General features: G+C 53.7%; 1 protein-coding gene across 12 annotated transcripts; it reads left to right on the forward strand.

The window, feature by feature from the left end:
• Positions 1-27191, forward strand: Mef2d (myocyte enhancer factor 2D). Of its 12 annotated transcripts, XM_060377688.1 has the most exons (14): positions 43-128; positions 369-741; positions 10616-10839; positions 13321-13501; positions 14013-14216; positions 15683-15820; positions 16740-16950; positions 17146-17202; positions 18833-19023; positions 19502-19522; positions 20677-20806; positions 24749-24968; positions 25282-25588; positions 25864-27191. In XM_060377688.1, the coding sequence occupies exons 4-14, from the start codon at positions 13448-13450 to the stop codon at positions 25873-25875; spliced, it is 1545 nt and encodes a 514-aa protein (XP_060233671.1). In that variant the 5' UTR covers positions 43-128; positions 369-741; positions 10616-10839; positions 13321-13447; the 3' UTR covers positions 25876-27191. The 12 variants fall into 12 exon arrangements, with proteins under 12 accessions (XP_060233674.1, XP_060233677.1, XP_060233678.1 ...); XM_021637740.2 differs by lacking the exon at positions 10616-10839 and having other exon boundaries at positions 44-128; XM_060377689.1 differs by lacking the exons at positions 43-128; positions 369-741 and adding an exon at positions 830-1588.
• The last annotated feature ends 80 nt before the right edge of the window (positions 27192-27271 follow it).

The raw sequence follows: 27271 nt of genomic DNA on the forward strand, positions 1-27271 counted from the left end.
AGTGTCTGGGCGTCAACCGAGCCGGGTCAAGGGAAAGGAGGGGACCTGTCACAGGTAGAGGGAGCAGCGGAGCTCCCCAGGTAACCCCGAGGAGAGAACGCGATCTGGCGCCGGAGCTTTGTCACACAGTAAGTGTAGGAGCTGCGACCTCCCAGCGCTGTCTTCTCCCCAGAACTTATACGTTTAGACCCTTGCCAACTCTGGGGCCGGGGCGCTGAGGTCCCCACGGCACCGCTCCGTCCCGCAGGCGGAGGGATCCGGGCTCCACGCACCGCGGCCGCGCGCCCCGGCGGGGTGGGGCGCGGGCCGAGGGCAGGGGGCGGGGCCGCGTTCCAGGCCGCCCTGACGGACCCGCCTCTGCCCTGCAGGGCCCTCCCATTGGCCCCCCCGCCTGTCCGTCACGCTCGCCTCCCCCTCCTCCCATCCCGCAAGCTAGGCTGCGCGGTGCCTACGTCGACCTCGAGTCTGGGGCTGGAGGAGTTGCCTTTGGAGCTCGAAAGGAGGAAGGAAGCAAAATATCAACAACCGTCGAGGCGGCTTGGGCGCTCGGCCGCGTCCCCGCCGCCCGCTGCCGCCGCCCCCACGCGCGCCGGGGGTTCCGGGCCCTGCGGCGCCGCCCAGGCCGCGAGAACGCGGCGCCTTCGCTGTTCCCCGCCGGAGCTGCGGCTTCGCGCAACCGAGGATCCCGCGGGCCGGGCCGAGGCTCTCGGCGCCGTGACAACCCCGTTCCCCCGCGGGCTGGTGAGTCGCGACGCGCGCCGGCCCCTTTAAGAACCCCTCCCCCACGCCGCACGGCCGGGCGCAGGGTGGTCTGGAGCGCGAGGGGTGCTCGGGCGCCCTGGCACGAGCGTCCCGGGCCCGGCGGCGCGACAGCGGCGGCGGCGGTGCTGGGGCATCTGCTGTGACAGCCGCTCCTGGCACTAGAGCCCCCGCCGCTTCGGGTCTTGGCGAGCGCAACGCACGTGGCTACGGCCGCGATCTTGCGCCCGTGGGGCCCCGGGTCGGGTGTGTCAGCGACGCCAGCTGGAGAACCCCTGGCCAGGAGTTTGCAGCTGTTAACATCTGGCAGGACCTCTGCAGGCCTCCGTTGGTCGGTGCGGGCCAAGCCGGCGCGAGTGGGGTTCCAGTGGTGAGGCTGGCCCGAGGGACTACGGTGCTCCCGGCCTCCCACAGCACAGATGGGGCAGGGAGGCCTTCTAAAGACTCCACCGAGCCCTCGGGCTTCCCTGTGGCCCTGGACCGCGCAGCTTGTCCCGAGTGCCAGTTCTGCCCGTGACTGACGGGCGCAGTGGGGCCAGGCTAGGGGAGTGCAGTGGGTAGATCCGGTACCCTGCTCTCCGCGTGTGAGTTTCCCTCGGAGGCCTAGCTGCTTGGCTGAGTGAGCAGCGGATCTTCCCCCTCCCCCTAGCCCTCAGTGGGTCTGAGCTGCCTGACTGTGGGAAGTTTGCCGTCTGGGAAGATGACCTTGGGCTGCTCTGGCCCATTCTCGGAGGGGAGCCTATTGAGTGCACTCGGCCTTGGGAGCTGTCCACCTTCTGTTCCCCTCACAGTCCTAGCGGAGGTATCCGCGGAGGGGAGCATTGGCGAGGTATCTGTCGGTGTACCCAGACACCCAGCTTCTGGCCTCTGGCCACCAAGCCCCAGTGTTCAGCCTGGCTGTCCCAGCTCCCATGGCCTTGCCTGTGAATGAATTTCCTTCCTGCGCCTTCCAGGGTGGGGGTGGGGTGCGATGATTGTGGGAGTGGTTGAGAACCTTGTTATGTGGGGTGGTTGGGGAGTTCTGGAGCTTCTATAGAGCACTTTTCCCCTTTATCCCAGAAATGGACGCTGGGGCTTTAGGGTCTCAGTGGTCATGTTCTTTGTTGTGACTCCTGTGCCCCTCACACATACCCTGTGTGTGCTTGCTACATGCACTTTTGTAAAAAGCTTTGCTAGGGAGGCAGGAGCTTTCATTGATTCCCATACCTACCAGAGTGGTAGGGCATTTTACCTGGGATCACACAGCAAATTTGTATCAGAGTTTAGTCTTCCCCTCTTTCTGACACAGATTTCATGCAGGAAGAGACCCTTAAGATTAAAAATGAAGACATACAAGCCTTGCTCTTGCAGGCATGAGCCTAGAGAAGAAACAGGACCCAGCCAGAAAGTATGGGAAGCCTTCTGCTGGGGGATGGGACGGGGCTTGTGCTGCCTCTGCTAAGCCTGGAACAGGGTGTGGGGGACTTGGACAGAATGCAGGTGCGGGCTGCCCATCCCCCTGTCCGTGTGGAGCTGTGTGCCTGGAGGGCCTGCTCCCTGCTCTGGCCCTTTGGCTTCTCGTGCTCCTCATCGGCTGGGCGATGTGACAGGCTGGCTGGCTGCCGTTATATAATCTCTCCAGCAGGTTTTTTTTTTTTTTTCTTCCTTTTTCTGGTGTGAAGGGAAAGGTAGAAGGAGACCCTCCAGGTTGGGAGCTGGGCCAGGGGATGGGGTTAGGTTCACTGAGGCCCCATTCTGACCCTGCTCTGGAAAGGGGCCTCTGCTGCAGCATCCTTGGTCCTTATGTCCTTGGCCTGGACCTCTGTCCACCTTCCCAGCTTTGTCTTGGTGCCAACTGAGCCCCCTGTCTTTGATGGTTGGCCCTGGCTTGGCACAGGTCCTTGTTGGACATTTTGCCGCCTACACTGGTGTTGAGTGGGTAGGCAGGCTTTTCTCTGTTGCCTCCACTTCTCTGCCTACTGCTTAGACAGTGTGGCCTACAGGAGAAGAGCTGCAGGCAAGGGGGACGCTGTGGATCACAAGTACAGTTGGTATTGTTCAGGTTCCCTAAGGGGGCTGATGATCTGGAGCAGGCCCAGAGCCCATTGGCAAGTGTCAGAACTAGGGCTGTGGGTCTGTGGGCTCTCCCTAACCCTTAGGACCATGGCTGGGCCTTTGTAGGTTCTTTGAAGCCAATTGGCCTAAGAAAATTGTCTCCCTTTACAGGGAAGCGGGAAGGAGGAATGGTCGCATGCGGCACAGCCTCCGCATCGCTGTAATCACTGGTGGCTTTTATGAGGTAGTAATGGGGCCAGAGTCCAGCCTACCCTCTCTGTCCTTCTGTCCCAGTTTGGTGACTTACTCATTGGGGAGAGGGTGGCATTAGCTGCTAGGAGCTGTGTTCTAGAAGCAGACATCTGGCTGTGTTGTGGCTGACATTGCCCTCTACACAGTCAAGAGAAGGCTGGATGGAGCTTGGGCAGCAGAACTTCCCACTGAAGCTAGGTTAGGAAAAATATAGCTTTTAACATGGCCAGGAAAAAGAGGGGAATCTCAGGCATTCTCCAGAGACTCTGCTAAAAAGGCTTTGACCTTTGGCCTAGTAGAGCCTGTGCTGGAATATTTCCTTGTCTCTCCCTGCCTAGGACAAAACATATTCTGAGGAGTTGTGGGAGCTGGAACTGTGGGAAGGCTGGCCTCTGAACGCCTTTCTCCAGAAAGCAGGGTGAGGGTCTCCAGCAGGCCCAGCTGCACCTGGCAAGCTGCAGCAGGTCATGGGACATGCGGGAAGGTGTGCAGCGCACCCTTGGGGGTGTGACACCCACAGAGCAGCTGTTGCACAGAGGGGGGTGGGGGCCGCAGTGGTAAAGATGATTAAAGGATTGGAGAGTCGGGGGTGGTGAGGGAGCAGAGGCAGAAAGGCTAAAGGCGCACAGAACCCGGAGAGCCTGGGCTAGAGCAAGGACTGAGGTCAGAGCACACACAGATGGGCAGGCAGGGCCTGTCTGTGGAGAGCATGCTTTGTGAGTCAGGGAGCTCTGGCTGACTTCCACCCTCCCTTGCTGCTCTGTCCCCTGGCCAGCCACTGCTCCTCCACCCCGCTCGGAGTCCCTGGGTAAGTTGTTCTTCCCCCAGCTCAGCCAGCTTTTCAGTAGTTTCCCTTTGGGTGGCATAGGCATCTATATATTTGATGGTCCTTGCTGATCTCTGCCTCCCCCCATAGTGAGGCCACTCCACTGCTTTCAGAGGCAAATTCTTGGTTTAGGAGGTCCCCAAAACACTTTGTGTCTACCTTTCTTTTGTCCAGGCCAAGGACACATGCCACACCTACTCCCATTGCCAGTGACAGAGTGTGGCATGGGTTGAGGGGGTTGCCTGGCTGACTGCCCCTTCCGTGGAGGCTACTGGAGGGAGTGACCTGCCTCAAGCTCTGGCCTGTGGCAAGCCACACCCAGGCGGGACCATATTTACTCATTTAAACTTACCCTCCCAGGAGGCCCTGAGCTCTAGGCTTGGTCACTGACCTTGGCGTGGTGCCCCTGGCTGTTCTGGGGCCACTCCCCCAGCATTGGGCAGACAACATGCCACAGGGAAGGCGTGTGCTGCCTGTCCCTAGCCCTCCCCTCTGGCATCACCCATGCACACCCAGTTTAACAGGGTACATGGTTCAGAGACAAAAATGAGAATTTTTGAGATCCTCAGAACTGGATGAAGGGAGTGGGGGTGGCATTTGTTGTCTGTAAAAATCCTAAGCCGGGCACAGTTCTGTCTGCTACTGTCTTCCGTATTGGGGAAACTGAGGCTGAAAGATTAAGGTTTATTCCGGGAAGTCCATTGTAAGGGGTTGAGGGCTCTTGTCTAGGAGGCGGTGGTGGCGCATGCCTTTGATCCCAGTACTTGGGAGGCAGACACAGGTGGGTCTCTTGAGTTCGAGGCTGGCCTGGTCTACCGAGTGAGTTCCAGTATAGCCAGGGCTACATAGAGGGAGGGGAGAAAAAGAAGGCATCTGTTTGCAGGAGCAAGAGAGAGGCTCTAGGCCACTCTTGACCATGGTGCAGCACACCGAGGTCTCGGGTTTGGTGACAGTTTGAGGGTCCATTGTTCTGACTTCTGAGACAGTAATTACTTCAGATTTCCCCATCAGTGGAAGAGGCCCCAAAGCAAAGATCTGCAGCTGGAGTCAGCAATACACAAAGGCCCCTGGAACTGCTGTGTGAGGAGACAGGAAAGGAATTGAAGGCAGCACAGGGTCAGGGCAACCTTATCTTCCTCTCGGACCCCTGCCTTTCCTAGAGGAAGTGGGTTCAGTAGAAAGTCACAGCTGCACCCTCCCTCAGGACCTTCAGCCAGGACCTAGGGTGTGGCCATAAGGACTTGACAAGGCTTTGAAGGAACCACCAGACCCTGGGGTGGCATGGGAAACAGAGCTGATCTCCTTCCCATGCCAAGCCAGCTGCCTCCTGTCCTCAAAACCTGTCCTTTGCTATTCCTAGTGTACCTCCTCCCCTAGACTGGGTTTGAAGTTGGGGAGAATAAAAACTAAGGCAAGAGGTTCAATGGGGTGGGGGTAGGGGCATATGGCAAGAGGAAGAGCCTCTTTTCAGAGTTCTTTGTGTTCCTATAGATGAAATGTGAAGCAGGGCCTGTGAGCAAGGGGCTAGAGGGCTGACCTTGGGCCTTGTGGTTTTCCTTCTCTGGCATGTACCGTGGGTGAGGGTGGTGCATCCTGAAGAGGGTGCTTCTTGCTCTGTCTCTCCCCTTGACATCTGGACCCCTCTCTTCTTTCCCCCACACCTGCCTGCCTCTTGGCAGACTCTCCTTGTATGGTCCCCATGGCAGGCCCTGGGCCAGGCATGGGGTGGGGAACAGGTGTCCTGGCCCAGCTGTTACGGCTCTTCTCCCCCACCTGTCAGCCTGCAGTTGGGAGTGGGAAGCTAAGGCGAAAGGAAGTCTTCACCTGTTCCCAGGGGTGGGCCTTGCCTGTAAAAGATCCTGAGATCCCCCCTCAGAGGAAGGAACCCTCTAGGCCATGGCACAGACAGACAGCAGTCTTGACTAAGTCAGAGGAGTCTCCACTGTGTTCTGATGAAACAGTGAGCCCCGTTTAATGCTGTGTTTTGATTTGAGTGTGTTTGCCCAAGGGTGCTCAGGACCCATCAGGCTAGGCACCGATCCTCACCGGTATCTTCCCTGAAAGCAGTAAGATAATCCCTGTAAGAGCCACCTTGCCACCTTCTGCCTGTGGCTTAGAGACCCAGCCACAGCCCAAGGCCCCTTTAAACCCTTGGTGCTCCTTGAGGTCACAAGACCAGGAGGATTTGCCTTCCCTGATTGGATTGGCCTCTTTTTGGCCTGTCCTGGCTGAGTGTGTGTGGCCCTTCAGTCTGTGCACTGCCTCACATTCCCCCCATGCCAGAAGCCCAGTATTTAGGTCTCAGCACTTGGTCTGTTCCTGGACAAAAAGTGGTGCCCTGGAGGAGAGCTTTTTTGAGATTCTACAGCCTGCTCTGTGGTTCTCTGATGTTCTCATTTCCACGGGAGGTCCCTCTACTCATCTAGCTAGCATCCAGTTGTTTCGATAGCAGGCAGCCCCAAACCAGCACCAGCACCACCATTCCAACAAGGCTATCAAGATCTGTCCTCAGGGCCCCAGCTGCAACTTTCACTTCTGTCTCCTGAGACCCCAGGGGGAAGTAGGGTAGGGAGGTGGAAGGTGACACACTAACGGTCCCAACTGTCCCCACCTCTTCTCAACTAAGGCTTCTAATGGCCAAGGTCCCATACACTATTCTTGTGTAGATAACTGAATTGGGCTTAGATTGCCACGGCTTGATTAGCTATGAGAAAAGGATGGTAGTTAGATACCAGAAAGGACTTCCCAGAGTAGTCCACTGGGCCTCAGTTGAGTGGGTGTGACTAATATGTAGGTGCTGTGACTGGACAGATGGAGGTTAAGGTATTCAAGGGGCTGGTTGTCGGCCAGCATCCTTGGCAGGAGGAAGCACCTTCGTGACTCCTATGTGTCCCCAGCTGTCCATCTTGGTTGGTTAGCTTCTGACAAGTGGAGCTTGAGCCCCCAAGTCTTCTGAGTGTAGGACCCAGTCTTCAAAGTTCTCTGTAACGCCGCACGCAGCTCGTGACTACTGCACTGTTCTCTCGCCTTGCACAGTGGTGGAAAGACAGAAGCAGCCTGCTGCTGCTGTCCCACCCTGAGACTTTGCTGGGCTGAGCCTCTCTGTCCCTTTTCCTGGACAGGAGTGAAGGTCCCGAGGGATGGGAGCTTTGGGCTACATCCCTGGGCTGTTTGTGCATCTGAGGGTTGCTTTCTGGCAGAGAAGATGGAACTAGTTCTGAGGCCCTGAATGCCTCAGGGTTCTGGATAGGGGTGGCCCATGCTCTGCAGTGGGAAGTTGGATTTGGAGGAATAAGGGTGGAGACACTATGCAAATCACCATGCAAATGAGCAGCAGTGAGTCATAGCTACTTGGCCTTTTAGGCAGAGCTAAAGTAAAGCACAAGCTTGGGCTTCAAAATTGGGCCACACTGCTGACAGTGACCTTGGGCCAGGACTCTTGGAGGCCCCAAACTGGGTCTCATAAGTGTTTGAGGGGACCTTGATAGCTACAGATGTCACCAGGACCCTCCCGTGCTCTACCTGGCACTGGCCCCAACAGGGTGGCCCAAAGCCAACTCTCCCTTATCTGCTAGAGGTGACAGTTCAGAAAAACACATCCCAGGCAGGCTCCATGTCTGCTCCCCTCTGGCCTTCACAGCACCTCTCCTCAGTACTTCTAGACTAGACTGGCACTCTCCCTGGAACTACATGGCTGACCTTTCCCTCCAAGGGAGTCCAGGAGCAGAAGAGTGGGGTTGAAGGGCCCTCAGAGACAGGGGAGGGGACCTTACCATTCTACCCCTTTGTTATGCCAGTGGTGAAGCTAGTACCTTGATGTGGGCACACAGCATGAGCTCAGTACAGGCCCAGCCCAGCCCTGCAAGCTCTTTCCTCCTTCACTGTCTGACCCCAGTCCTTACCAGGATGTAGTCTCCTGTAGCCCCCTAGTTCCTAAGGCCCAGCGGGCGGCTCTAGAGCCTTTCTTGTGGGTGGGAGTGGCTTGGTGAGAGGAGACGGGAGCATCCAGGACTCCGCTGCTGCAGGAGGAAGGAGAGGTGCCCTGCGGGAAGGCCTGGGAATGGGGCAGGTGACAGCCCCTCATGGGGAAAACAGTATGGCACTTCCCCAGAGGCTTGCCACACTGGAGAGGGGGGAAGCCGAGGGTGCACTCTGAGGGAATTGCCCAGTGGAAGCTAGGGGAGGGCTCCCAGCCCTCCTGGGTACCCTTCAAGCCAGTTTCTGCTTTTACCGGCCACCATGCCTAAGACCACCCTGCGCTAGCCTGCTTTCCTGGACTGCCCCCTAGCCCGCCCTCAGGTCCCCTGTTGGTGAGTTAAAATTAGCTCACTGCCCAGGCTAAAAATAGCCCCAACCTAGCCCCAAGCTGCTGGCTGGGGGGGAGGGGATGGTGGGACCTGGTGGGAACCAGGGTTTTAGGTAGCCTGACAGAATTTAGACGGCTTGTCTCTGTGCTTTTGGATGCTAATGGAACCCTTTGGAGAATGGAGGCATCTTGGGATGGGGAGGAGAGAAGAGGGTCTGGAATGTGCCCCCAAGGCAGGCTGCTGGGGCACCCCTGGGCTGCCCAGCCCAGCCGCTTTTCTAGCCTCATGCCTTCTACTCACTGGCCCCTTTCTGTCTCCTTCCTGTGTCTGTGCATCTGTCCCCACCTTGCCCACGCCTCCTCCCACTAGCAAGTAGTCTGCCCGACTGTGGGGGTGACAGGTGGATTGGATTGTCGCCCCCCTCCCCCAGCGCCTGCTGCTTATTTCATGCCCTGCAGCCCTACCGGGGAGAGGGTGGAGGAGGTGACAGCTGTCTTCAGTGCAGCCTGACTTCCAGCCTGAGGCCCCCCAGCGGCCTGGAAGGGAGGAGAAGCGCCTAATGAGAGCAGTTTCCTTCTTGTCTCCTGCTCCCTTCAAGGCCCAGTGCTTGGCTTTTCTGGCCTATGCTCTGTTGGAGCCTGCTGGTATAGGGCTCCAGAGTCAGATGCATGCAGCTTTTTAGAGCCTCAGGTTATCAAGACATGTTACTCAGGGAGCAGAAAGTGGGGGTGCATTGCTGAAGAGCAGATGGAGGAAGGAGACTGCTGGGAAAGGATATTCCTGCCTGGCCCTTCAGCAGTGTTACGGGAACCAGGCTTGACCTCACTCTCATCCCCACTCAGACCCTTCACACAGGAACTAAGCCTAATTCTGAAACCCGAGTGGTTTGACTATGGCTCAGGTGTGACATTAGGGAGACAAGGCCATACTCTCCCATGATCCTCCAAACCAGCACGCCCTTGCTTTTCACTTGTCCCTCTTTTATGTATAAACAGTGCACAGTTACCGTGGGATCCTAGATCCTAGGCTTTTCTGGCCCCCACTACCACCCTGCTGTTGGCTTCCTCAAAGATCCACCAGCCAGTGCTTTCTTCTTTCTGCTACTGTTGTCACAGCCTGCTGGGAACACCACCCTGCCCAGCTAGAGCCTACTGAGGGGCATTGCCGTGATACAGATGTGGCATGAGGTCTGGATGAGAAGGTCCCTGGGGCCTGGCACCTCAGCATGACTGCCCAAGGCTTCATGAAGACTAGGCTTAGAGGAGCAGTAGCCCAGCTGGTGCACACTGTCAATCCTGGTACTGAGGAGGCAGAGGCAGGTGGGTCTCTTGAGTTTGAGGCCAGCCTGGTCTACAAAGTCCAGGACAGCCAGGGATACACAGAAAAATCCTGTCTTGAAAAAACAAAACAAAACAAACTAAAAAAGAAGAGGAACAGCTGAAAGGCCAGGGCAGGAGAAAGGAGGGCTGCCTGGGTCGGGCAAGAGCAGAGTCTGCATTTGGAGGGCGATGCCGGGGCCTGGCTCCCGGCAGTTAAGGTTGTTGAACAGAGGACTGATTAAGCAGGGTCAGGTGCTCATTAAAACCCCCTGCTAGAGTAGGGAAGTTTGGTCAGGACAGGCACCACACCTTGACTGGGTCAGTCAATTGTCCTTTGCGACCACATCTACCCAGACACCATTCTCCCAGAATCAATTTTGAGTTCATATTCTCTCTCTCTCTCTCTCTCTTTCTCTCTTTTGAGTTCATATTCTTGACCCCAGGGCTTCTAAAGAATCTGAAGCAGTGTGGGATGGACAGAAGAGGGGACAGAGCCTGCTTTGTAAGAGAGCTTGTGGTTAGCTAGGAGGAAGGACCTCCAAAGGCAGGGTCTGTCTGCTGTATGCTGGCAGGGCAATTCTGGCAGAGTAAGAGCAGCAGTGAGCAAGACCCTGGGAAGCATGGGGTTATAAATGGCTGAGCTGGTATAGAGGGAGTCAGGGTTGCTGGGGCCTGACCCTCCTAGACAGGTTCCCTCTGTTAAAGGATACTCGCTGGGTCTCTCTGGCTTCCCTGCCTTCTCAGCCATGATCTCTCTCATATCCTAGCTCCCCCAGCATGCAGCAGGGATGGGGGGGCAGTGTAGGAGATCAGCCAGGGAGCTGGTTGCCAGGCGACAGTTGCCTAAGCAACCCCATCCTCCATCTCCATGTGCTCAGGGCTGCTCCTTAGAAGACTTAGAGCCTCACCCTCTGCACCAGCCAAAGCTGAGTGTAGGGAGGGCTGGGGGTGAGGGCGGTAGAGTTGGTTGGAGAGTTGGTGATATCTGAACTGATAGGCCTCTGAGGGTAGCTGGTAGGAGGTTCTAGCCTCACAGAGGACAGTGAGAATAGCAGTACAGACAGAGATTAGACTACAGGAAGGACTTCTCACAGGCTCATAATATTTTCTTTGCATAGGTATTTCCTGGGCTCTTTCCTGTGGGTAATAACGTAGTAAAAAGACAGATCTGGTTCCTGCCTTCATGAAGCTCCAGCCTTGGGGGAACCAGGCACAGAAGAGAAGCACAATTATTTAGAGATGGTACTGCTAGAAAGAGTGTTGGATTAGCATTTTTGGAAAACTGAAAACACTGAGACAGTTCACTTGAGCCTGCCTGAGGAGACGGCACTGGCCGTAGCAGGTGAGAGGTCCTTACATGTTCACGGGCTGGGTGGTGATAGTGCACCCCTGTGATCCCAGCACTCAAAGGCAGAGGCAGGCGGAGCTCTGTGAGTTCGAGGACAGCCAGGGCTACACAGAGAAGCCCTGTCTCAAAAAGAAACAAAAGAATCTGCTCATGGATTGAAGGTAGTGAGCAGGAGACAAGAAAGGACAAGAAGGAATTCGCCACATGGCTGGGGGGGGGGGGAGGAGACCCTGTACTGTGAGTCTAGATTGGAGTTCCTGAGGCTGAGCCAGAAAAACCCACCTAAAAAAGCCAACCCACAGCTGCACACAGTGGTGCACCCTGTGATCCCAGAACTCCGGGAGGCAGAGGCAGGTGGACCTCTGTGAAGCCAGCCTGGTCTACAAAGTGAGTCCAGAAGAGCCAAGGCTACACAGAGAAACCCTATATCGAAAAACAAACTAAAACAAAAGCCAGTTTATCATAGCCCTGGTCCCAGTGTCCTTTCCATCTCCCTAGCCCATCAGCGAGGCAGTTTGTGGATGGCTCTGAGAGTTAGGGTTAAAGCCTAGAAGTTGTGGCTGGAGCCTCTGTATAGAGTTGGGCAGAGTTAGGGTCACAGGCCAAGAGAGATGACCAGTGCTGGTTTGCACAAATGTGTGTTGGACCATACCGGGCTCTGTGTTGCCACTGGTCTAGGATATGGGGCGGAGGCAGTAGAAGGCCAGGCACTGTGGATCTCTCAAGAATCAGGATAAGAGAAGAGGATGCTGGTTCCCTCTTGGTGCCCTTACCTACATGCACCCAGGGAAGCTGGGGTGGTCTCTGTAGAGGCCAAGTGGAAGTTAGAAGCTTGAGAGACAGTCCTATGGTCTGTGATGGTCCTAAGCAGGTCCAGACCTTCCCTCCCCAGCTCCATCATAGGTGCCCAGTTATGTACTTCATCTACTCTGTAACCTTCAGGTCTTGTGGAATGGGCTAGAAAGGCACAGTTTCGCTCAGCAGCCATTGTTGCTGAGGAACCCCTTGCCTCCTTGCCTTGTATCTATTCACCATGTGTGTGCACAGCCTTTGGAAACCAGAAAATGCCCCCTGGACCTGGAGCTAACAGACATTTGTAATTCTCCAAATGGGTGCTGGGAACCACCCAGGTCCTCTACAAGACCAGCAAGGGCTCTTAATTAAAGGCTGAGCCATCTCTTTGGTCCTCTAGTGCACCCTCTTTGCATATCTCCTACCTCATTCATTCATTCATTCATTCATTATTTTTATGGAGTTTTTCTGTTACTGTTTTTCAAGGAAGGTGTCTCACTATATATAGACCAGGCTGTCCTCAGCTTACTGATGCTTGCCTCTGCCTCCCGGGAGCTGGGATTAAAGGCATGAGCTACCACAGACCACATCCCGTAGTCTTTGTCAGCTAGACAAAGCTAGCCTGCCACAGCAGAGCTAAGCAGTGCTACAGGTTATGGAGCCTGCAATGCTGGCTGTCTGGCCCTTTACAGAGACACTGGCCTGGATCAGGGTAAGTTCTGTGATGGATCATTTACCTAAGGAATGTGAAACTCTAGGTTTCATCCTTGGCATTACAGTTACCAGAGAAAAAAGCCAGACTTTGTGGTATATGCCTGTCGTTATAACTTCTCAGGAGGTTGAAGCAGGAGGATCACAAATTTAAGGCCATCCTGGGAAACTTAACAAGACTTTAGCTCATGAAATAAAAATGGGGGTTGAGGTTGCAGCTAGGCAGAGCTCCTTCCAGGCATGTGCAGGACCACTGGTTCAGACCCCATGTGCACCGAGGGGTTTGGGAAAATAGATTTGTTGCCCTCTGGCCTAAACTAACTTGTTAGTGTCGAAGCAGCAGACCGCCCTTCAAATAAAACTGCTGGGGCTGGGTGAATGCGGCACCCTGGTGTGCGCAAGCTCTGATTGGGGCGGGTGTTCTCCAACTCCAGCCTCCACTGTCCCCACGTTCTGTGAGTCCATGTAAGGATCCTGCTGCCAACCTGAAGGGGTGTCAGACACCCGTATTATGGGCATCCTCTTTCTGCCTTCTGCTGCAGTCTGGGCACGCATGCTCTCACCATGTTTCCAGCATAGTAGGCGCCACTGGTCCAGGTGGGGTGGTGGGCAGGGGTGGTGGTGGAATACAACACATAGTACAGACACAAACCACAGAGAATAGGGTGTGGGTGCTTTCTGAGAAGCAGACCCTCAGAAGCCAGGTGCCCTATATCTTCTGTGTGACCTAACGAGGACAGCAGTGACTTGGGAATCAGCCTAGACCAAGTCCTGGTCCTGTGGGAGCCCAGCTTGCACCTAGTCTGGGGTTGGGGTGGGCATTTCCTTTATAGGCAATGTTGCCTCAATTTGGGGATGGGGCAGAGATGCTCCCCGTCTCTCACACAGGCTGTAATGAGCCTGGCCCACATACCAAGCAACAAGGCAGGGTGGGGGGAATCTAACAGTCCTCTTATGACCCTCCCCTCCCAGGAGGCTGTGCATAGGTGTTCTGCAGACCATGAACTGAACCCTAGTCCCAGACATTCATGAGCACAGTGTGAGGCTCCTGACCACCCAGCAGCCCCTTTCTCTCTGGCACTAAGGACCCCCGGAGAAGATGGGGAGGAAAAAGATTCAGATCCAGCGGATCACTGATGAGCGGAACCGCCAGGTGAGGAGGCCCCAGAGCCCCACGTGGTAGGTGAGCAAGGGCAGGGAGCCAGCTTCTGTCACCATGACCAGTTCTGGAAGAGAGCTTTCTTGGAAGGCTGGGGACGCACTGGAAGTTGCAACAGAGGGTGGGTCTGAGTGGAGAGAGGAGCACAGTGGGCCTCTTTAGCTCTGCTGGCCTGAGACAGGCCAGGGCCCGACACCATTGCTGGACCCCCAGCCCCTCCTCCCAGCAGGCCTTCTCCTAAGCTGGGAGTTAGGCTGCTCTTTTTAGCCCACTGCACAGAGCTGTGACCTCCTGGCCACTTCAAGTCCTTTCTGTCCGAGGCTGGCTCTGGTGTATCTTAGCTGTGGTCTGACCAAGGGGTGCTGTTTTGTACTTTCCTAGAGCATGGATTTCCATGGGCCGTGGCTGAGTCACCCTGAGAATAGAACTCTAGGGTAGGGCTCTGTCCAGGTGTCTATGGGAGGGACACTCTTGTCATACCTGGCCACCCACTGCTCTCCTGCAGGTGACATTCACCAAGCGGAAGTTTGGGCTGATGAAGAAGGCTTACGAGCTGAGCGTGCTGTGCGACTGCGAGATCGCGCTCATCATCTTCAACCACTCCAACAAGCTGTTTCAGTACGCCAGCACCGACATGGACAAGGTGCTGCTCAAGTACACAGAGTACAACGAGCCTCATGAGAGCCGCACCAATGCTGACATCATTGAGGTGCGCCTGCGCCCGCCTCTGCCACTGTGTAAACCAGTCTCTTCTGAACCCAGGCCCCAAGGGAGGAGGGGCATGGCAGCAAAGGCACGAGACAGGAGCAGGAGGGCTCAGCTCCCCTTGAGCAGTCTTTGTTCTGCTGGGTCTGAGGAACATCCTGCTATCTTTGCTCTCTTTTTTAGTTCCTCCTTTATTTGTTCTCCGACATATTCCTTTTTGTGTCTCCCTCTTTATTCCTATTTCTCCTTTCTGTCCTGTTCCTTGTGAGTCTGTGTAGCTCTTGTCTTCTGTTTCAGAGTCAAAATGTGAAATGTTGAAGGACATGAGCTTTGGGATTCCTCTCTGGCCTTTTCTGGCCATGGCCTTAGGCAGGTAGTCTGGCTTCTCTGGGATGTAGTTCCTCCACACATGGAGTGATGGTGGCTTAAAGGGTTGTTCTGTGAGCAATAAGACCGCCCAGCTTATGCTTCTCACTCTAGGGTGCCAACTTGGGGAACAGAGTAGAAGACTGGCTGCTCTTGGAATGGACCTGGGTTCGAGTCCCAGCACCCACATGGCAGCTCATGGCTGCCTGTAACTCCAGTTCCAAGGGTCTACCCTTTTCTGACCCCACGGGCACCAGGCACTCATGTAGCGCACATATGTACAGGCAAAACACACATACACATGAGATAAAGTTTAAAAAATAAAAATAAGCTGGACGGTGGTGGCACACGCTTTTAAACCCAGTATCTCTTAGTTCAAGGCCAGCCTGGTCTACGAAGTTCCTGGATAGCCTGGGCTACACAATGAAACCCTGTCTAGGAAAAAAACAAAATAAGTAAATAAAATTAAAATTAAAATGAAGCAAGAGCAGGCAAAATGGCTTACCAGGTAAAAGCACTTCGTGCCAAGCCTGACGACCGGAGTGTAATTCCCAGGGTCCCGGGTGGACGGAAGAGAACCAACTCCTGTAGGTTGTCCTTTGACATGCACTCACGTGCTATGGCATGTACGTGTGTGCGTGCACTGACACACATGGAAATAAACGTGATTTGATTAAAAACATGAAGCAAGTATCTTTAAGCTTTTGAGTGACCACAAGTACACCTGAAGGTCATGAGCAAGGTCCGAAAGCTCACGAGGTGCAGGTCCTTTGTGCTTCCCTGTATTATCCTCTCCTGTCTCTGTTCAGTTTCTCTCACCTAAGTGGAACCTAGCATTTGGATGGGCAGAACCCCACCCTCAAGCACACCTTCTCTCTAGACTGAGCTGTGGAGCATACCTGCCCTAGGCCTGGTAGCTTAGGTTTTGCTTTACTCAGGGTCCCAAGGGAACACATTACAGAGGGGGCGGATGGCTGAGGGGGGGACCTGAGATTCTGGGAACCATGGGAGAGAAGGTTGGAGAATAGCAGGGGATCCTTGGGAGGAACTTGGAGGAGGCAGGAGGACCGTTGCTGGCTGGTTGACTGAGTGGTGCGGTTGCAGACCCTGAGGAAGAAGGGTTTCAACGGCTGTGACAGCCCAGAGCCGGATGGGGAGGACTCACTGGAGCAGAGCCCCCTGCTGGAGGACAAGTACCGGCGGGCCAGTGAGGAGCTGGATGGGCTCTTCAGGCGCTATGGGGTGAGCCCTCCTCACCTTTTCTCTGGCCCCCCTTCCGGCCCCTCCCCCAGGCGCTGCACAAGAAGCACAGGGAGTGTGAGAGCCCCGAGGTGGACGAGGCGTTTGCCCTGACCCCCCAGACGGAGGAGAAGTATAAAAAGATAGACGAGGAGTTTGATAAGATGATGCAGAGTTATAGACTGGCCGTGAGTAGTCGCATGGAGGAGAGCCTCCTGTGCTGCATGGTGTGGCTTCACCCAGCCTTGCCCGGCCCTCGGCTGCCTCTGATGGATGGACTAAGCTGAGCCATCCGTGAGCTGGTACTGACCACTGAGGAACTCCTGACCTTGGTCTTGATAACCCTCTTGTAAAGTCCTTCTTGCATAAGCTAGAGAGACCTGTCACGTCCCCTCACCAGCAGAAAATATAGATGCCATGAGTCTCTAGAGTGCAAGGGAGAGGAATGTGTTCCTTGTCTCCTTATTTTGGGAGGAGGCTCCCGTGGGCTCATGTAAAGGAAGCAGAACTACTAACAGGAAGGCAGACAGGTGGGCTTGAAGCAGGTAGAAGGTGGGTGGTCACTTAGTGAAGTGTCCTCAGCAGGGTGTGAGTTTGGGTTTGTACCCAGGGCACTAACTTGCTCCCGGTGTGTCCCGCCTGGCTGAGGACTAACCCACCTCCACTGGGGGTACCCAGTTCCTCTGCAGTAGGTAGAGCCTTGCCCTTCTGCTTTGGGTTAGAGCTGTATTGCAAGGTGCTCTCGCCTTTCTGATGGGAGGTAGGCAGGGCTGCAGAAGGGCTGAAGGCGGGGAGCCCAAGCTGTTGGCTTTGGAGATACAGTCTGGGAACCAGAGAACCCTTGTGCCTACCCTCTCAGGCAAAGTGGGTCCAGGGGGAGACAGTCACCTGGTGTGACGCTACCCTCCGTCTCTCTGTCTAGTCATCTGTTCCGGCCCCCAACTTTGCCATGCCTGTCACAGTGCCCGTGTCCAACCAGAACTCCATGCAGTTCAGCAATCCTAGTGGCTCTCTGGTCACTCCTTCCCTGGTGACATCATCCCTTACGGACCCGCGGCTCCTGTCCCCTCAGCAGCCAGCACTACAGAGAAACAGTGTTTCTCCAGGCCTGCCCCAGCGGCCTGCTAGTGCAGGTAAGTAGGCTAGAGGGTGAATCGATGAGGTGGAAGTGAGGTGTGGAAGGACTTCTGGGCTTCCATTTTCAATGGTGGGTCTTCCCTTTGCAGCACTCCTGCATGTGTATGACTCTTGAGGGGAAAAGGCCTAGGACTCCTTAGAGCCCCTTCTTCTTGTCCAGTCCCCAAGATAAAGCTCTGCTTTTCTCCCAGGAGCCATGCTGGGTGGAGACCTCAACAGTGCTAATGGAGCCTGCCCCAGCCCTGTTGGTGAGTGTCGCTGCCTTCCACAGGGCGGCTCAGGAGAGTGACCTAAAGGAAAGGGGAGGGAAATGGCAGGGCCAAAAACAGGGTACATCAGAGGATTTTTAGGCTCCTGGACTTTGGTGCTATAGCAGCAACTAGTCAGCAGAAGTTTGGCTCTAAAGAAAGTCAGGCACAATAAAGATGGACCCATAGTGTTACTGAAGGGAAGATCTGGTGGCGTTTTCCTTCTTTCTCTCTCTCTTTCTTTCTCTCTCTCTCTCTCTCTCTTTGAGACCGGTCTCACTGGGTAACCCTGGCTGGCTTGGAACTTGCTATGTACACTAAAATGACCTCAAACTCAGAATTCACCTGCCTTTTCTGAGTGTTGGGATTAAAGGCATGTGCCACCACGCCTGGCCATGGCCCAACATTTTCAGATTAAAATAGTGTATCTTGTTTGGATCAGGGCTCACCTAGAAAAGCATAGGCATTCGTACACCACCCATGCACACAGAATTCTGTGCTCCCATGGAGTCGCCGTATAGACGTGTACCTGTGGGTATGTATGCCGGAGTCATAAACTACCACTGCCCCTGTGCCCGCGAGAAGCTAGCCACTCTTGATCTGTGCTGGTGTCTGGCTGGTGACTTTCTAAGGTCACCCTTGACATCGTCCTGCCATTCTTGCCATTCCCAGAGTGTTCTTGGAGTTGGGATAGAGACAGCAGCACATTTTGAGGGTAACCATGTACTCTTAGGAGACAGTAAGGTAGAATTTCTCACTGCAGTCATCACCTACATTCCTGAATCTCAGGCTCTCCAGCTCTGTTTCAGCCTTTCCTGTCCTGTCACCATCAGTCCTTGTAAGGTGGGTGGGTGTGAGCGCACCTTAGCACTAGAGTCGTGGCATTTTGGACTAGAGGTATACCCTTTTTTTCCAGGCTTTATTGTGGGCCCTGTAGCCCAGCATTGGAGACTCAGTGAGATGGCCTAGGTGGCCACGGACAAGCTATCATCCGCTGTTACCTAGTGCCATGTTTCCTCTTCTGTGCCCAGGGGATAACGCATCCCGTGTACCTCTCAGGGCTGGCATGAACATGTATGAGATAACATGACAGTCAGTGTAAAAGATAGTTGTGATGCTTTTATCTACAGTCTAGTAATGAAAGTGACCATATCCTTAGCCCCGGTGCTGGCAACACTGTTACCAGCAGTCAGTGGCCTGTCCCCTCATGGTAGCAAGCAGCTTGTCTGTTCTGATCAAAAGCACAGAGTTCCAGATCCTGACAAGGGAACAATCTAAATGTTTGGCTGACTGTGGTGATCAGACTCCTAAACGAGGCCCAGATCACAGCCTGCTACCTTTTCCCCTCCAGTCATCGTACATCCTGTGTGAAGCAATGGGAGGGGTCGAGTGCCAGGCATGGGTGCCCAGGGCTGGCAGTGACAGCGGTTCTACCTCTGACCCTGTTACTGTGGCTTAGAGCCTGACTTTTGGCCAAGCGATTGGGAACCAAGGCTCTCAGGCAGTCCACTGTCCATGTGGAACCCTGGTCTGCCTCTGAGAGCCCTAGGTGACAGATACGCTTATCGGGAGCAGTTGGTAGGGTCAGAAGGCAGGCCAGCAATTTTCCTTTCTCATATCACTTCTCTAGGGAATGGCTACGTCAGTGCCCGAGCTTCCCCTGGCCTCCTCCCTGTGGCCAATGGCAACAGCCTAAACAAAGTCATCCCTGCCAAGTCTCCACCCCCACCCACCCACAACACCCAGCTTGGAGCCCCCAGCCGCAAGCCTGATCTGCGGGTCATCACTTCCCAGGGAGGCAAAGGGTTAATGCATCATTTGGTGAGTGGGTTTCTGGCTCATAGCAGGGGCTGGGAGGTGGGAAGAAAAGGATGACCTGTAGCAAGAGAAATGAAGGTTAATAGCAGGTAGGACTTCGAGAGAGAGAGAGAAAGAGAGAGAGAGAGAGAGAGAGAATGGCTTTTTGTGAACTCTTTCTTCCCTGAGGGCCATTGGACAGCAGCAGTGCTGGCCAGAAGGCAGTAGAAATGAACAGGGGACAGGAGAAAAGGTTTTGTGATGGAGAAGATGATAAAAGGAATTCATACTGCACCATAAGAATAAGGACTGGCTGATGTCTGGCTGATGGAGGCCAGGATACAGCATTCTCTTGACTATCATATGGTCAGAATATCTGGATTTCCTTTTGGGCCAGAGAGATTACTCTGCCCTCAAGCAGACAGGTGGATGGGTGGCCATGTGGGAAGGGCAGGAACCAAAGCCTGAACCATCATCCTCTTGGTTTTATTTCTGCTCTCAGACTGAGGACCATTTAGATCTGGTAAGTGCGGCACAGATGTTAGCAGTGCCTTTGAGTTCCAGCTTTGCCCCATGTTATCCGGTCTGCAGCATGACTATGTGTGCCAGTCTTCTCCTTGTGTGTTTAATGTGTGGAGTTTAGTTATTGGTTGGTTGTCAGGAGCTGTGTTTAGAGCCTAGTGGGATACTAAGGTGAATGGGGCAGGGGGAAGGGCTGACATGGCATGCATGTGTAACTGCGTGTGCATGGGTGTCTATGTGTTACCACATTTATTCAGACGTGTATGTGTGTGCATCTGGAGAAGAGCCAGATGCCTAAGTTAAGAAGTCCTTGGTTTCCACTGGCTTCCTGATGCCATATAGGCCCACACACCATTGGAACCCAAGACATGAACCTCATCTTACGAGAAAAATCTAGGAAGGTCAGTTTTCCAGGGGAAGCTGAGGCCCTGAGTCAGGACTGGAATTGTCCTTAGCAAGGCTTTCCCTGCCTGCCTGTTGACTAACTCCTACCCTGAGCCCATTCCTCAGGCACTTAGAGACATGCACAGCCCCCACCGCCATGCTTACATATTCACCGTCAGCCAGGAGAGAGGAGGGTGCTTCCTTCCCAGCTTGCTGACAAGAGGCCAGAAAGGCTGGAAAAGGCAAGCAGGCTTTGGCGGCCAACACACCGGCAGTTTCGGCCCCAGCGTGGCGTTGGAATAAACAAATGACTCAGCAGCAGATGGAGCCGACAGCCCTACACACGTGTGTGCATGCATGCCATCACATGCCACCCCAGATCCCACATTTCATTCCCAGATGCCGGATGCATCTCCTGGGGCCGCTACTGCCGAACGGTGTAGAGGAGACTTCAGTGTCTTAGCCCAAGAGAGATGACAGCTCTTCCCCTGTCCCTCCACCTAGGCACCAGAGCAGTGTTCACACTGAGCCACGAGCTGTCTCCATGCCTTCCTGTCTGCATGCATGCAGACACAAATGAATCTGTGTGTGCATGTTTTTCTCTGAGTCTTCAGGCCTCCGAACACCTACTAGTGTTTGTGTGTGTGTGTTGGGTACTCCCTGCTGTGGCGCTTTCCTTGGAATTCAGGGACCTAGCTCAGAGGTAGTATGGGTGACCACTTTGAGGCAGCCCACCCATTTGCCATCTCTTGACAGAGTTTTCTCCTACAGAACAATGCCCAGCGCCTTGGGGTCTCCCAGTCTACCCACTCGCTCACAACCCCAGTGGTTTCCGTGGCAACACCAAGTTTACTCAGCCAGGGCCTCCCCTTCTCCTCCATGCCCACTGCCTACAACACAGGTGAGTGTTCATGTAACTTGGTGTATTGTGCACTGTGCTTAGGGCAGATGAGGGACCAGAGAGGGAGAATTAGAATGCTAGATAGGCCCCAGACGATCTGAGGACAGTCCTTCACTAATTAGTGTGGTAATTAGTAGATCAAACAAGTAAAACAGAATGTTGGGCCTGAGGTGTAGCTCAGTTGGTAAAGGTTCACCTTGCAGGCTTGAGGCCCTGGGCTCTGTTTCTATCACTGTTTATAGAAGCCAGATGCAGAAGCACTTATCTGTGATCCCGGCACCCAGGAGGTGGAGAACAGAGAATCAGCTCAGTGTCACCCCCAGCTACACAGCTCAGAGACATGAGACCTCCTCTGAAACACAAACAAGCACTAAAGAGAGTGCTCAGTAATTAGGCATACTTGCTGCTCCTCCAGAAAGCCCAGGTTCAATTCCTAGTGCCCACATTGGGCACAGCTACTTGTAATTCCAGCTCCAAGGAATCCAACACTCTATTCTGGGTTCTTAAAGGCACCTACACACATATACACAAACACAAATTAAATGTTTTTAAAAAAATTTATAAACAGAAAAATAACAAAATTCTTAGGTAAATTTGAATTTCAGATAAAGCAAGTACTTTTTCAGTCTTCAGTATATCTCAAAGGCATTCTTTGTGCTAAAGTATATCCCAAAGACGTACTTAGGCTTTTTCTAATTCATTGTTTATATGAAAAAATTATTTTTAACATAGGTCCTTGTGGAAGAGTAACCCTGTCCAGCGTGAGGGGGCAGGCTAGAGGCGGGCTGAACACCAGGCTAATAGGCTTACGGTTCAGGGACTGGGGAGGGAACATGGTCAGTGCAGCATTCCCGGAGGGGAAGATGGAGTAAGGAAAGAGGCTGGGGTGCAGTGGATTTGCTAGTCTTCTGAGCAGGGATGGCCACTGCAGCAATGCGTGGGAGCCGGGAGAAGCCTGGGGAAGGCTGGAGGGGCTAAAGGTGAACAGTTACCTGGGGACACGGGGAAGCCCTTAGGTAGAACTGAAGTCGGACATACAGTGCAAGCTGACATAGCTGTGCCAGCCTCTCACGCCCTCCCCAGAACAGTGTATGATGCCTTCAGCCATCCTTGCCTGCATTTAGACCGCTGTGTCTGTCAGGAAGGACTTACTAGTGGGGAGATTGAGAGCTTTTTGTGACAGTAAGCTCTTTCCCAGTGAGGAGACCTTTGTCATCTATTTCCCACCTCAACCCTGACACCTGAGTGACCTGTGTTCAGGCTGTTCCTACGGTGAAAGTAAACTAGACTAGAAGACCCCAAACTCCTCCACCTCCCCAAGTCCACCTAAAGCTAATGTTACAGTCAGACTCTGAGAAATCCTGAGTGGCAGGCAACAGCCTATTCCATGCTTCTGCAGGGGCAGGCTTTTGAGGAGTCTGGGCAGATTTTCCTGCTTCAGTGTCTCTGGTCCCTGTTCCTTGAGTACCTCACATACAGACCTACTCCCAAGTAATTGCATCTTGAGGCTGAGAAAGGACTGCTTAGATGAGGCAGCCTATGTCAGGAGACAGGTGGATAGGAGGGCCATGAGGTTCTTCCAGCCTATCCCCACTCCGAAGGCCAACGAGAAAAACCAACTTAGGATGGGAGAATGGGCTGGACACAGCTTGGATCTCCTCAGAAGCTTTGCTTGTTTGGGAATCCTACCAAGCTCTCTGCACTTTTCCCACTCAGGCTTGTGCAACAGGAGAGAAGTTAGTTTGGGTTGGTGAACCTGAAACAGGCTCTCAGCAGAGATGGCCATGGACTCCTTGTGTCACGAGTGTGTGAAAGCAGCTTTGTCCCCCAAGAAAGCAGGGCCCCAGTTCCTACTGCCACAGGAATAGCTAAGCAGACTTCTGTCAACAGCAGACATTTATGGAGATCCCATCTGTGAGCCAAACCCCAACAGCTGTTGGGTGGTCTATGTGGTAGTATCCTGTCAAGAGATGGACCTACCCTTGTGGACGCTAGCTCCAGAAGTCTGTCTGCGGTCACTACAAGAACAGCTTGAGGAGGTAGCAAGGTAGCCTCAGGGGTTGACCTCTTGGCCCTCAGGAAATAGGCCTCCCAGTATAGAGTTAGTGTGCTGGGTTGGGGCAAGACTAAGAGCTGGGTTCTGATCTCTCCCTAAGGTTCTCTGGCAAAGCACTGCTCTGTTCTGGGCCTGTTTTTTTTTTTTGTTTTTGTTTTTGTTTGTTTGTTTTGTTTTTTTAATGAGCATTGGATATAGTTAGTCCTAGAGCCCACATTCTGCTCTTGTACTACTTATTAAAACCAGTAACCAGGGAGCTGGAGAAATGGCTCAGCAGTTAAGAGCACTGGCTGTGCTTCCAGAGGACCCGGGTTCAGTTCCCAGCACTCATATCCAGTTCCAGGAGACCTGACACTCTTACATAGACATACATGCAGGCAAAACACCAATGCATATAAAAATACATACTTGTTTTCAATTGTAGGGGGGAAAGACCTTTAAAAATAAGTAAACAGAAACAAATGTAAACAAACAAATAAATAAATAAATAAATAAAACTAGTAACTGGCATTGACAAGCCTAGAGCGAGATTTAAAGGTAGTGGGAAAAGCTGGGCATTGTGGTGCACACCTTTAATCCCAGCACTCAGGAGGCAGAGGCAGGCAGATCTCTGTGAGTTTAAGGCCAGTCTGGCCTACATATTTCATTCCAGGTCAGGCAAGGCTACGTTGTGAGACCCTCTCTCAAAAAAAAAATAATAATAATGGAGAGGGCTGGGTGCAGTGGTGAGTGCTTGCCTGGCATGTGCAAGACCTGCCTTGTATCCCCTGCACTGCAGAAAAACAAATAAAAGTAATGATGCGTCCAGGGCTCTCATGAGTGCTGCCACTAGCCCAGCTTTTCCCGTGAGTGCAGCTCCTCGAACCTGAGGCTGCATCTGTCTCATGTGAGCAGTGGGGCTTGGTAAGTCTTGGAGTGTTCACTTGGAGCCTGATGCTATTGTGTCCTACGTGCCTTTTGCACACTTTGTTGTCCTTGGTGACTGCTGTAGGAAGGAGGGCTGCCCCTGCTGTAGACAGTAGCACGTGCCCGGGACCGCAATCTGTGGGTGAGGTTGCCGAGAACATCTTCATACACAAACAGGGCTAGGACAGGTGACCGTGGATTCACTGTTGAGCATAGGCTGGTTGACTGGACAGTGCACCTCTTTCTAGCATGTCCTCCTACTGTGCACACATCCCTGTGGCTCTTAGGGAAGGCATTTCTCCCTCAAACAGGGTACAGCATGAGGCATACTTACTAGAGCTGTATCAATAGTGAGATGCTTAATAGGATACTTGTTAACAGTATCTTCCTTAAGATTAGTGCTTGGACAGAACAAGTACCCCCATAATGCAGTCTCCCACTGGTGTCCTTAGCTTAGGCCCTGAAGCCCCTTTCTGCTTCAGGGACGTGAAGACTGGATGTCAGACCCATTTCTTCCGAGTGTCTGTGGGAGCAGCTGCTTGAGCCCTGATTAGGGAGAGTCCAGACATGTGGGGCCAGGGCAGAAGGTAGAGTGGCCACTTGCTTCCCATCAGCCCAGAGTTGCCGGCGCTCCCTGCTGCCTCTCCACTGCCGGAAGCTGGGCAAGTGAAGAGATGGCAGTCAGATCAAAACTGGGTCTTCCCCATTTCCCATCCTCATTTCTTTTTTGTAACTGTCCTTATAAAAGCAATACTTATACATGACTGATTTTTAAAACTGACGCTATTTTAAAAATCACTTGTCCTTTCACTTTGTTAGAAAAAAAACAGTATCTTGTGATTATTAGGTTCATACATCTCTGAGTGTCATTTTCAGGAATTTCTTCATTCTTCACATCTGTGGCTAGATACCACCTGCCCTCCCCAAAGGGGTGGGTGAGTGCGCCCCACTCAGGCTCCCCTCATTTTCTCTTGCTGCAGATTACCAGCTGCCCAGTGCAGAGCTGTCCTCCTTACCAGCCTTCAGCTCACCTGCAGGGCTGGCACTAGGCAACGTCACTGCCTGGCAGCAGCCCCAGCAGCCCCAGCAGCCACAACCACCACAGCCGCCACAGTCACAGCCACAGCCGCCACAGCCACAGCCACAGCAACCACCTCAGCAACAGCCCCACTTGGTCCCTGTATCTCTCAGCAACCTCATGTGAGTCTTTGGGAGGCTTTCCATGGGGATGGGGGGAGTAAGGGACAGAAGGTCTCTTTGGAGTTGTGTGTGTGTTCAGTGACAGTCATGAGCCCCTCCTCCCACCCAGCAGGGCTGAGGGTGTGGGCTTTGGAAGATGGTGTGGACAGAATGGTGTGGACAGACTAGAGCTAACACTCATTTCTCTTCTTTCCCTTTGACACGTGTCTCCCTCCTTTCCCAACTCCCAACTCTCATTCTGTTCTGTTTTTGCCCTTTGTCTGGTGACTTCTTCCCACTCTTTCTGTTACTGCCTCTTGTGTCTGAACTCCAGCCCAGGCAGCCCCTTGCCCCATGTGGGTGCTGCTCTCACTGTCACCACCCACCCCCACATCAGCATCAAGTCAGAGCCAGTGTCCCCAAGCCGTGAACGCAGCCCTGCACCTCCTGCACCAGCTGTGTTCCCAGCTGCCCGCCCTGAGCCTGGCGAAGGTCTCAGCAGCCCAGCTGGAGGATCCTATGAGACCGGGGACCGGGATGATGGACGGGGGGACTTTGGGCCCACACTAGGCCTGCTGCGCCCGGCCCCAGAGCCTGAGGCTGAGGGCTCAGCTGTGAAGAGGATGCGGCTGGATGCCTGGGTACTGTAATACTGCCCTCTGTCTGCCGGTGTCTGCCTCACCCAGGAATGCCCCACATGCACTCAGCCTTGTTTTTTCCCACCTGAGATGTCTTGTGGCTGGCATTCCCTTGAGTCAGTACTCACAGCCCTTGAACCCCTCCTTGCAGCATTGACCCTGCTCAGTGACCTCCAGCTGGCCTTGCCCTAGAGTTTTACCCCTCGGGAGAGGGTTGGGGTGCATCCCGTAGGCCGAGCTGCCCCTCACACCACCTTCTCCATCTCCTCTCTTCACAGACATTAAAGTGACGGTTCCCTCTCCCTCCTCTCAGCCTCACTGATGAAGAGTTGACAATCTCACCGCCCACCCCTCCCTGTCCTGGGCTCCTCCCGCTCGACCCCTACTTCCTTTCTTCTGCTCCATGTCCTGTTGATGGTTACATTTGTGTATAATTATATTATTATTATTATTATTATTATTATTATTATTATATTTTTAAATTTGAAATCTCGCTTTAGAGAGAGGGATGCTCTTGCCCCTTTCTTGCCCCCGCCATTTTCACTGGTGGGGGGCTCTCTTTATTGCGGGAAGGGGGGGACACTTTGCACGTTGTACACATATGCTGCAGGAAGGGGGGGCGCGGTAGGCCTTGGAGAAGGACAGGTGCCGAGCCCTGCATGTGAAGCCCTCCCATCCCATTTCCAGATAGACGTAAAGAACCAAAAACTACCCAACAACAGAACCCAGACAGTGGACTGAAACCCCAAAGCTGGTTTGATGATGGGCTTGTGTCTCAGGGGATAGGAGGAGGCAGAGTTTCTGCTTCTGGGCTGTTCGTGGCTAATACCCATCCTGGTCCCTCCAGCTTCCTGCATACACACCACACTCACTGATTCTGTGTGCCACACCCCAAGATCTGGGTGCTGTGAAGGCTGCCTAGGACTCTGGGCCAGGGCAGGAGCTTGAGGTTGGAAGCTCTAGAGGTAAAATGGAAGAGAGACAGCTGTAGGAAGAGGGCTGATGAGGGCAGAAGGTCTGGGTTTGGTGAATTGGGACCCTACCCCCAGCTTTTCCTTTAAGATGTACAGTGCAATAGCTCCCCATCCCTTCACCCCAACTCTAGAAAGCTGGCCATGTACTGGGAAAGTTGAGAGAGACCTTCTGTGAAGTGGCTCCAGGGTGGGCCCAGAGTCAGCCTTTGCTTCCCTGGGGTGCTGAGGGCAGGAGTCCTGTCAGGGGCAGGCATGGGGAGGGCACCTCTCGCTTTGCACACCCATACCCAGAAGAGTGCACACTGGGCACATGGCATGGCCTGTGGAGCTAGAGGTTCCTGTAGACGAGGCCCCTGAGGCCTTTCCCTTGCCTCCTAGTTCCTGCTCCTGACCCACCTCCCAGCTCTTTGCGTGCTCCTTGTCTCGCTACCTCCTGTCCCTCCACCTCCAGGCCACATCCCAAACTTGCCCTCTTGCTACTGTAATTGTAAATAGAGACCTTTCAAAATGTTAGTGGTGTAACAGTCCAGGAAACTGTTGTGTTTGTTGTTGTTGTTGTATTGATATGAAATGAGATTCTATTTTTGTCAAAGTATATTGTAATAATAATGACTCAAATGGCCCGTACTGTACAGATGAGATTCTTCTGCTGTGTTCTTGCCTTCCTCTCCCAGACTCATGCTTTGTTGCCTCCTCCATGGCTGCAGTAAGC

Source organism: Meriones unguiculatus, chromosome 2 (assembly GCF_030254825.1).
Source record: "Meriones unguiculatus strain TT.TT164.6M chromosome 2, Bangor_MerUng_6.1, whole genome shotgun sequence".
NCBI lineage: Eukaryota > Metazoa > Chordata > Mammalia > Rodentia > Muridae > Meriones > Meriones unguiculatus.

Bases quoted from the DNA above. Each gene is read 5' to 3' on its own strand.
- Mef2d (XM_060377691.1), top strand. From the start codon at position 13,448: ATGGGGAGGAAAAAGATTCAGATCCAGCGGATCACTGATGAGCGGAAC. The intron at 19,523-20,676 runs GTAAGTGCGGCA...TTTCTCCTACAG, and splicing joins CTGAGGACCATTTAGATCTG to AACAATGCCCAGCGCCTTGG. The intron at 24,969-25,281 runs GTGAGTCTTTGG...TCTGAACTCCAG, and splicing joins GTATCTCTCAGCAACCTCAT to CCCAGGCAGCCCCTTGCCCC.